At 42.9% G+C, this 10498-nt stretch overlaps 1 protein-coding gene across 4 annotated transcripts; it reads right to left on the reverse strand.

Moving 5' to 3' along the window:
• Positions 1 to 129: 129 nt before the first annotated feature.
• On the reverse strand, positions 130 to 10027 carry LOC131136957 (PHD finger protein 20-like). 4 transcript variants are annotated; one of them, XM_058084337.2, is made up of 18 exons: positions 9965 to 10027; positions 8923 to 9002; positions 8682 to 8853; positions 8442 to 8526; positions 8045 to 8118; positions 7729 to 7957; positions 7555 to 7638; positions 6590 to 6649; positions 5604 to 5793; positions 5440 to 5531; positions 5206 to 5331; positions 4341 to 4415; positions 4120 to 4262; positions 3913 to 4012; positions 3609 to 3804; positions 3299 to 3521; positions 1547 to 1754; positions 130 to 908 (listed from the first exon to the last, which is right to left on the reverse strand). In XM_058084337.2, the coding sequence occupies exons 2-18, from the start codon at positions 9000 to 9002 to the stop codon at positions 766 to 768; spliced, it is 2280 nt and encodes a 759-aa protein (XP_057940320.2). In that variant the 5' UTR covers positions 9965 to 10027; the 3' UTR covers positions 130 to 765. The 4 variants fall into 4 exon arrangements, with proteins under 4 accessions (XP_057940320.2, XP_057940319.2, XP_078654188.1 ...); XM_058084336.2 differs by having other exon boundaries at positions 4329 to 4415; XM_078798062.1 differs by having other exon boundaries at positions 3913 to 3988; positions 4120 to 4415.
• Positions 10028 to 10498: the final 471 nt, after the last annotated feature.

A 10498-nucleotide genomic window follows, 5' to 3' on the forward strand; every position in this document is an offset into this window, starting at 1 on the left:
TAAAATAATACGAGTCTGACGAGAGTGCAACGGCGATCTCATTCGTGCACGTTTAAGGAGCTATCAAAATAAAATCTACACCTTTTTACACTTTAGTTTCTTATACAAGAATAGAAAACATTCAACGTGTTTTTCTTTTTACATTGTGTTTAGTTAACTCACAGCATGTTATGATGTCATCATCATCTGTCGGGAGTCTTTTCGTCTATATGGAAAACAGGAAGTGGACAAAAAGCAGAGCAGCTAAAACAGCTTTCACTCGCGTTACAAGAGTCGAGGGAATTTGTGCGACTAGTCCAACTTGAAACGGCCATATTTACATGTCCATGTAGTGTACATGTAAATGTTGTAAATGTCTGTTTGATTGACCTCAAACTAAAACCAAAAGCATCCACTAACACATACAGACACTAACCTGAGCTTAGTTATTTAAAGTAAGCATCATCGCTTGATTTCTTGCTCTGGTGAGCAAGTCGAAGACCAAATCGGCATGTCAATGTTTCATTGGTTTAACTTCCTACGGATGAACACAAAATCAAACAGAGCAATCTACAAAGTAACGTAGCCGTGGGTGATAAAATAATCATGCTAAACTAAGGCTAAACTTATGTTATGTGCGTTTAAATTGTAAAAATTTAAGTTACTCTGCCACCATGGGGAAGGGGAGGGTGTTGTTTTTTTGGGGGGGGGGGGTCACGCTGCAAACAAGTGCTTGACCCTCCTGACGCGTCCCACTGTGCGCAAGTCATCCAAGCAGGTTCGGATTCAGTGACAGTGGCATACAGAGAGGCGCCTTACAACTGACAGCTCGCACAGCAGCCGTCTGATTCGCTGTTTGAGCTGCGGGAGGCGGGACAGCGGCTCGGGAGGTTCCAGCTCGCCGGAATGGTCCAACCAGGACTCCAATACTGGAGGAAGACGAAACAAAAATGGGTCATGTTAACTTCCTGGTCTATAGAAAAAGCAAAAAAAAAAAAAACAATCCATCTTGTACCACACCAGGTATCTTCCAATTGTTTGATTGACACTATGAGATATATACTATAATACTGCAGTGCAGTATTATCTTCAATCCCCAAAAAGGCAGAATTTGCTGAAGCTGAAGCTTGACTGAAATGCTGTGGAAATAAGCTAAAACGTAGAATGAAAGTTAAGTGTAAATTTGTAGTTTGAACTCAAATCAGGAATTGAACCAACCACCTCTGGGTGAGTATCCAAGCACTCTACCATGTGCGCTATACAACTTTTACTAATTTGCCACAATTGGGGTAACAGTAGGGTATGCCATCATGCTTTGCGGCACTGCTATTTAAATAGCTAATATTATATTTAATGTTGTGTATTTAGTTTTTTTGTATCGTTCGATGTACATAAGTAAACACACGTGTGTATTTGCTCTATTCTATTTATCTGACACCAGTTTGTGACTTTGTTGACTGTAGTGTGAAGAATCTAAAAGGTGACCCCCAACCCAAATAAGGGTGTTCACCCCACGCCCCCTTTTTAAAATATGCTAATATGCTTAGATGTACACATATTATCTCACCATCCAGGTCTTTCTCGACCAGGTCCATCCTGGTGCAGATCTGCTGGTGAAGACACTCCACGTGGTCCAGCAGGTTGAGCTGGCACTCTGTGGCCGAAGTCACGTAATGTGTGTGCTCATCGACACCGGTGTGTTTTGTCCCCTTGGCCCCGCCATGCCAGTCTGCCTCGCCGTGCAGCGTCGTGTCTTCCTCCTCCTTCTTTATTTCCTAAAGACACGCATATGCACAATGGACTATCAGGAGGAGAACGACTGAAGATTCACGTGATGAGGGAAAAAGTCAGCCTGCTCACGAGTAAAAATAGGTCATCGGTGGTGGTATCAAGTTGTCATAGCAACAGCAGTAGTCTGCTGTGCGGAGCTTCTCCTTCACACATTTTTCCCAGCATCACCTGGGCTTGACCTGATACGAGTTGCATGCTGACTTACAGCAGCAATGAGGAAACATGGAAGGATGGAGCCTCAGGGTGTTTTCAGATGCAGTTGTCCCTCGCTGCATCGTACTTCAAACATCGCTCCCTCTCTCCATTGCGTTTTATATACCGTTTGTCAGAGTGATTTAAAGTCTGCATCGACTATCTCGTGGGGGGATGCACATTAAAATGTGTTCATTAATACACATTTCATTAACAACGCTGGGCAGCACTCGCCCCAAATGTACGTGACAGTCGGGAGGGTAGGAGTGAGGGTCATTGAATTCATCAGACTAGATGACCAGCCTCTCAACGTTGGAAGACACCAGGTTCCGCTAACGTGCTACCTGGAAAAAACCCTGCCAGAGCTCCTTTACTTTATCACATCCTACAGTATTAATTGGCCCTGTACCCTAGAAACCGCCCATGAATGATACGGGAAAAAGGCCGAAATGATACTGTGTCAAATCCCAGGGGCAGTGATACTGATAAAATATAGAGTTTAACCATGTCCAGTATCAGCCCCCATAGCTGTCCACTCAGAGCGCGCTGCTCTGGTATCGTGCCCGTGAAACAACCAATCAGAGAACAGCGCACTAGCGTGAACACACAGCATTTGTTTTGCTGCCCAAACTTGATGAATGGAACTTTAATTGTCAGACATTGATAAGACTGTTGATAAAATATTATTGTTGAAATATTTTTGCAATTATTGTGTTTACACTGTTTAGATATAATACTGAAAAAAATGAAAATTTTCTGGAAACAAAATGGGTCTTTTGATTAAATAGTACGTGATAATAAGCTCATGATTAAATAGTATGTGATAATAAGATCATCACATGGTTTGTCTGGTATCAGGCCCAGTGTCATGCCCCCGTGTGCCAATATACTGACACTTGGGGGCATGATACCTGGCCTGATACCAGACAAACCTATAAGTATATAACCTATAAGTACAAGTCTCCTTAAAGAAGGCGTCTCATACTGTAAGTTAAGTAAAAGAGGCGTTTGTCTAAATTAAGGTGATTTTATGGTTCCTTTTTCAGATCGTGTAGCCAATACCAAGGTTTGTAACCAGGAAAACCATCCCTTTATTTTTTATTTTTTACTAAGTACTCCTGGAATTGTCCTAATCGCCCCATATGGTGGACCTGGCCAATAGCACTCATAATAAATACATTGAAAAATGTACAGTTAATCCATATGACATATCACTTTTACGGGGCTGATCTTACCCATGGACGACCGGTATCGGTATATTTAGTAAAAGTACTAAATAGCTCACAAATACCACCTGAAAGCAGAATGATCGTGTATCTTTGGGATATGTTCTTACCTTCTGGTCATCATGTGGTTCTAGCTTCACAGAAACCATCGGCCAGTCCTTCTCGGTTTCGTCCCGCTTCTTATTCTCCCATGATGCACCAGGCTTCTGGTAGCAGTGCTCGCTGCTGACATAACTGACGTGGGTTTCTCCTCTCGGACCATCCGTCGGCTTTTGCGTCTCCTCTTGTCTCCAAGGCAACCGCCACAGCTGCAGGTCAGGGTGCGAGGGTGCGCTGCGTGAACAGACGAAAAGACGACTTATGTAAAGAAGCTAAGTGCGCGGCGGCGGCGAACCGGGTTGGTCTCATCTTGGGACTCACTGTAAGAGGCTAATTTTGAGCTGCAGCCCGCTGAGGACCTGATGGAGACCATGCGTGTGAGCCAGGAGGCCGCTGGTAAGTGTGATCTTGGAGGCATTGACTTCGGAGTAGTTGTCCCTCACGCAAGACAGGCCAAACATACGACCCGACGACAGCAAGTCGGGCTCGGACTGGTAGCGCTGAGCACGCCTCCAGCCTGGAGTCACAAAGAAAAGAACGCAGGAAGACATTAAGACCGAGTCCACACAAAGAGTGATATCTGAAATAGGCATGTATGATCCATATGATGGGCGGGGGGGCCTACCTGTGCAGTGTCTGCAGTAGTAGCAGATGTAGTTGTGCGGGATGTTGTTTTCATACAAGCCCATACAGGTGCCGTGCTGCCAACACAAACATGACTCACACTGCACACAAACAAACACAGTACTAAGCTCCCACAGGTTGCTTTAAAAAGTACAACTTCCTGTAAAAGGAGGAAGTGCACGCGTGCGGGTGTATGTGTGTGTGTCACCTGGATCATGAAGTCGTTCTCCTCGTCCACTTCGCACACACACCTCACCACCTCGCAGTCCTCCGTCTCCATGGCGACCGACCAAAAGGGCGTGTCCTCCCCGCTTTCGGCAGTCAGCGTTGACCAGTCGCTGCCGTCGTCGACTGGAAAGCGGACAAGCTGGTTGTGTACTGGGCCCACGTCGGCGTGTTTTAGCGTTTCACATTTACACATGTGCACACCGCCGTGATGGTCCTTGCCGAGCGTGAAGGCAACAGGAGGCAGTGCCGAGATGTCGTCGTCGCTGCTGCACAGTTCTGACCAGAAGAACATCATCATCATTATTATTATATTATTATTTTCTATCGCTTTTCCTGGGGGTGCTGGAGCCTATCCCAGCTGTCTTTGGGCTAGAGGCGGGGTACACCCTGGACTGGTTGCCAGCCAATCACAGGGCAGATATAGACAAACAACCATTCACACTCACATTCATACCTATGGACAATTTGGAGTGGCCAATTAACCTAGCATGTTTTTGGAATGTGGGAGGAAACCGGAGTACCCGGAGAAAACCCACGCATGCACGGGGAGAACATGCAAACTCCACACAGAGATGGCCGAGGGTGGAATTGAACCCTGGTCTCCTAGCTGTGAGGTCTGCACGCTAACCACTCGACTGCCGTGCCGCCCCATCATCATCATTATACAGTTTATTATTTCTGTCTTTGGCCTTTACTACCTGAACCAGGGTGTTCTTCTTCTACAGTTTATTTGTTAGCAGGATTATTAAAAACAATGACACTATCAGGAAACTTTCCATGTTGGTGCAGATCTAGTTAAAAGTGTCAAACCAGGATTCATTTGAATTCAGCTTTGTAAACATTTTTTTTTACATTTTCCAAGATCTCTTAAAGGAAATCTGCACTGGGGAATTTTGTCTATTATTCACAATCCTTATGTGAAATATGTCAAATGCAGTCAAATACAGTTTGCGTCATTGGGACCTATGCAATGAACAAAAGGTTATACAAAAAAAATTGTGTGAACCTACACCAGCAACATAACTAATGTCGAGTTGCAAAGCTTTAAAAATGCTGGGATATTTACCTGCCTGGCTCTTCTTCTTCTTCTTCTTCTTTCTCTTTTTCTTCTTCTTCAGTTTTACTCTCAGGAAGTCTTTCCTCTCCTTCCTGTCATGATGAATCTTCTCCCTCGTCGTCTCCTTCTTCACCTCTGCTGGCAGGCAAATACGTCATGAAAACACACCGCCAAAACAACCTTTTGGTACCAACAATGGCGGCGCTAAGACATAATCATCATAAGGGTGTTCAATTAGCCAACCTGTTAGTGAGGTGCTGAGCTCTCTGTCGTCATGGTGACAGGTGACTGTGTCATACAGGAAGTGGCCGCCCTCAGAAGTGGAGCGCTTCCTTCTACAATAAAGCCAAGCCAGAAGTTCCAAAAGTCAAGACTCGTCACGCGTCGATGTGGCGCAAACAACCTACCTTGGCGTCTCCGATGCGCTGCTGTGCTCATCTGGCTGCTGCTGCTCGGAGTGATAATATTTGATGTGGTAGTGCAGTAGACTCGCCTTCCGGAAGGACTTGGTGCAGCCTGCCGATGGACACTTGAAGGGATTGTGGTCCAACTCAATGGAGAGGATGGGGGGAGGCTGGTTCTTGATCACCCTGTATACTAAGACGCAGGAGGGAGGCTCATTTTGCTTAACTCAATCAAAGTTAAATGTTCAACTCCACAACATACTATTCATAGTTCAATGAGGCTCATATATCATATACAGATGTTGCTGTCTTCCGAGGAAACAGCGCCATCTGCTGGCTGATTGCAGGCTGTGTCTAAAATAGCAAGCTTTACCAAACTATGTCTTTCCACAAATGAGAGTATAATCAAAGTTCAAAGTTATCAACTTTGCTTAAAAATGTTCTACATTGTTTGTAATTATGTTAATTTTTTAATGCATACATTAAATTTGCAAAAATTACTTAGTTCGTAGCACTAGCCATGACGAGCTCGCTCTTGCTGTTCAGTCTCATCTCTGGAAGGGACATAATTGGTGTGACACATTTTGAGGTAGATTATCGACTTGGTTCAGTGTATTTTTCATCCAAATAGTACTCATGCCAAAATGTTGTTTACAGTAGCCGATCATTTCACTGATTACTGCAATGAAGGAACACCTTTACAAGAAGCATTTGGCTTGAAAAGTACGGTATAAACGCATTTTGAAAGTTGCCACAGAACAGAACATGTCATGTCTTCTAAGCAAACAAGGCTATAAAGCATTATAAATGTTATATCAACATTCAGGGCCTTTAACTGAGCTCCTGAATGCAAATACATTTGCACATAATTATTTTATATAATTTACAGAAATTCACCGGTATGTGTAACTTTTTATCAAATTTACATTGGAGTGGTTTGATCCTGCTTACAAGATGTAAATGATGGAGATGTGTAATGGTGCACGTACGTGGTTCTCTGCTGAATTTGTGAGTGGTGGGCAGGTGGGCCTGACGCTCCAACAAGACATCTGGCAGACACAAAAACACACACCAGTCATTATTATTTACTTATTAATCAACATCACTGTACACAGTCATCGCAGCCACAGCGATATTCGGAGGCACTCATGTACAATGCTTTTTCACAAGTACCTGCTCTGCGCTTCGTCATCGTAGCATGGTGATGTTGCCTCGGAATATCAACACTCACCTGGCTAATGCTAACACTGCAATGTTTGCCTCTTTACATTACATCATAATATGCTATTAGGTCATACACCAGTCCACTTTGAGACGGACTGAGGAGTATCTTTGGTCGTGACATAAATGCTTTAATGACTGTGACATCATCGGAAACATGATCTTTGTTGAATCATTAATAATATGTTTGTGTATGAATATCATTCAAACTGATCAGGAAGTTACTGATAATATGTTCCGCTTAATACATACATGACACAAATCATAGTAGAAGTTTTTGAGTGCAGCATTTGGTTGCTAATAATAATAAATGAAACTGCATTTTGACATAATTTGTGAACGCACTGTTGCAACGTTGCCCAAAATGATGAGTGTGCAGCATTGGAACCTAACCGTCCTCAGTAGTGACTAAAAGGAAGTCAGTCAAACAGTCGCTAAGCCAGGTGACAGGTTGGCGTCTCTGGGACAACATAAGGACATGCTTGTGTTTATGTTTACCTAAAAATAATACGGTTTGAAGTATTTTGGAGTTGTTGACATTAATGATAATTTGATAATTACAAAATTCAACCTAAATATACCAGGATATAAGTTCTGGTCCATATCGCCCAGCCCTATAAATGACCCACTAGTTGTGCAGGTGGCAAGTACATATTTTTCTAAATATAATTGATCAACATTTCCAAGTTGTTTTACACAAGCAGAAAAAGCAAAATATGTTCCTTGTGCTTACCTTTGTCGATGTGGGCGGGGTTTGGGACAGCTGATGGGCTGAGCTCGCTTGTGATTGGCTGCTTGTGAGTCTCACTGTTTTCGGCTGGAGAAAGAGAAGAAGTGCGGGTCACCCTCCAGTAAAGAAAGAGTGTGGGGGGAGGAGGGGTGTCATTTGCCAATTTGACTTATTTACTGTCATGGATCCTCTTCTTGGCTGGTGGAGGCAATGATGATGATGATGATGATGATGATGAAGCTTGTGGTCTCCGCTCACTCCCTGTGCTTCCTTCCTTCTCACCTTCATCTTCCTTCTTTTCTTCCTTCTCCTCCACCTCCTCTCCTCCTTCTGCCTCCTGCTCTTCCTCGCTCTCTCCTTCTTCCCACCCCTCGCTTCCCACCGCCGTCTTCTCACGTCTCAATTTCTACACACACACAAGCAAACATAAAGACTTCAAATAAACACTACTGTGATTAGTTGAATCAGGATCAATACGACTAGTTTTTCTTACTCTCTGGAAAGGTTTGACTTTAGTGGGCCTTACGGTTCGAACCACACCATCGTAGAACCGGACTGTGTAGGAGTCTGAAACACACACACACACACACACTAAACCATAGTCTGGAAAGGAATGCAAAACAACAAAAAAAATAGGCTCAGCATGATGCTGCCTTTACAACAAGAGTGTAATGTTAGCATTGTAGCTAACATAGCTAGTGTTGCAAACGTTTGCGTCCTCCTGTACCAGTCCTTAATGTTACATTGTTGTATGCGTATGTTTGTATATTTGGTAGCTATTATGTTTGACAAGTGCGGTGCATAAAGTGGACAACAGACCTCAAATACGCATTATTTACTGAGAACTGATGAAAAATACTATAACATGGGACCTTTACGTTCAGCCTCACCGTCCTTGTTGACCTGCAGGATTTTGGCCGGGTAGAAACGACAGTCGGTCCAACATGCCAGAACCTTTGTGCCGGAAACAAACGACTGAGAGAGAGAGAGAGAAAAAAAAAGGATTTAGAAACCTGTACTAAAAAATAACAACAATTGTGAATGCAAGAAAATGGGAACCAACTTCAACATAAAGACAAGATAAAGTGACTACACAGGTCACGCTGTATTTGTCTAATTGTGTGTCATACCGTTGACGAGCTCGTCTGAGTGAGGCCACGCCTCCTCAGACTGACTCGCTCCAACGGGCGCAGGTAGGGCGAGTTCCACTGGAACCACTCATCATGGCGGCGGCTCCACTGACGATAGTGGACCTGGACTCGCTCTTTGTCGTAGTCAATTTTCTCAATGGTGGCCGAGTACCTGACAAATAAAGTCAGTAATTCCAAGGCCACTCGAATGGGACATTAGAATGGGTCAACCAGTGTGTACCAGTTCTTGTGGCGGTCCCTGGCCTGGAGTTGAGCGCCAACCTCAAACTTTATGCCCGTCCTGTCTGGAGGAGTCTTCATCTGAGGAGAATGTTATTATTACTACTTCTGATATAAAAATATATATAATTAACAACTTCTAAGTCTAAGAGTTTTAAAAACATGAATTTTAGAGCTAATGTTTCACTTTGTGTATGATTCGCCTGCTATGTAATGAAGTCTCAATCATTGTAACACTATTTTTTTTATTTATGTAAATATTTATTTTGTATTCCATGACTGAGAGAGTTTATTTTGTGTCGCTAAATTACATTTTAGGCTGATAAAAGGAGAAACAACGATGACCTCCAGTAGCCAGATAATACAATACACTGTGGATCGGCCTACAAAATCAGTGGAGTGCAAATTGTTCAAACGTTGTAGAAACTCAATCATTCAAAAGATTTGTTTAGTTTAGTTTAGTTAAGCATGTGGATTATCAGTTATGTGAATGTCATGAAATAAAACACACATTTTCACATTTTTTAAATGAACTTTTCGATAGAATTTGACATGTCGGCCTGTTAGGTTTGTATAGGTCCTCCATGAGAGCATCTGATTGGCCAGAAAACAACGAGGACCCGCGTTCCGACTTTTCATTTGTCGTCTGTGCTGTCAGAGATAGCAAAGCCCCGCCCCTTGCTAGTCTCTCTGCTAATGTTGGATTAGCGAGGGAATAAAGTGTGTCAATTAAGGCCATAAAGAAAGTGTAAAAACTCTGACAAATGACGCTGTGGTCTAGTAAACAAGCAGAGACAATGAAACTTCCGCTCGCCTCGAGTTGTTCATTTAAGTTTGGTGAGTAAAAACGAGAGTTGGTGCCTCGTACCTCCATGGAGGGCTAACAAGCTAACAGCGACCACCTCAGCAGCGGCGGCTGAAAAGTCTCCCTTGACAAGTTTCGTAACGAGCGACGAGTTATACGCCTTCATAAATCACGCCGGCTTTTAAATTGCAACCATGGCGCCACGAAAGTTTCAAGGAATAACCAGCAGCTTGTTTACCTCTCTGTCTAGTAGCGTAGTCGGTGACGTCTCGTCGAGATGGCATCTCCGCGCATGCGCAGTCTCTTGTTCTCGCGTGGAGGTATTTCAGTGACAGCTGCGTTTGTAACATTGAAAAAAATGTCCCGTTTTTGTCAACTTCAGCATATGAACACGTAACACGTTTCTATAAAGCTAGACTTAATGTTATAGTCTTTTCTTAACTATACACTAACACTCTTTTTTGTTAACTTTGACGGTTGACGAATGACTAACTCTTGCCACTAGGTGGTGCTATTTAGCTACATTTTTATTGGCAATTTCGTTTTAGGTGTTTTTATGTAAATTTATCACATATTACGTCATAAATATTTGAATAAAAATGTGTCAATATATCCAACTTATCAATATTTTCAATTAGAAGCAGTTTAAACTATATATTTACCTATAAAGTCCTTACAATGTTATTGTTGACAATGTATTTCTTGTTAACTAAGTTATACTGACGCACAGATTATTTGTTATGTATCGATTAGAAATGTATCATAACAATTA

The sequence above is a fragment of the Doryrhamphus excisus genome, linkage group LG17, assembly GCF_037039965.1.
Source record: "Doryrhamphus excisus strain RoL-2023G ecotype Guam linkage group LG17, RoL_Dexc_Guam_v1.1, whole genome shotgun sequence".
Taxonomy (NCBI): Eukaryota; Metazoa; Chordata; class Actinopteri; order Syngnathiformes; family Syngnathidae; genus Doryrhamphus; species Doryrhamphus excisus.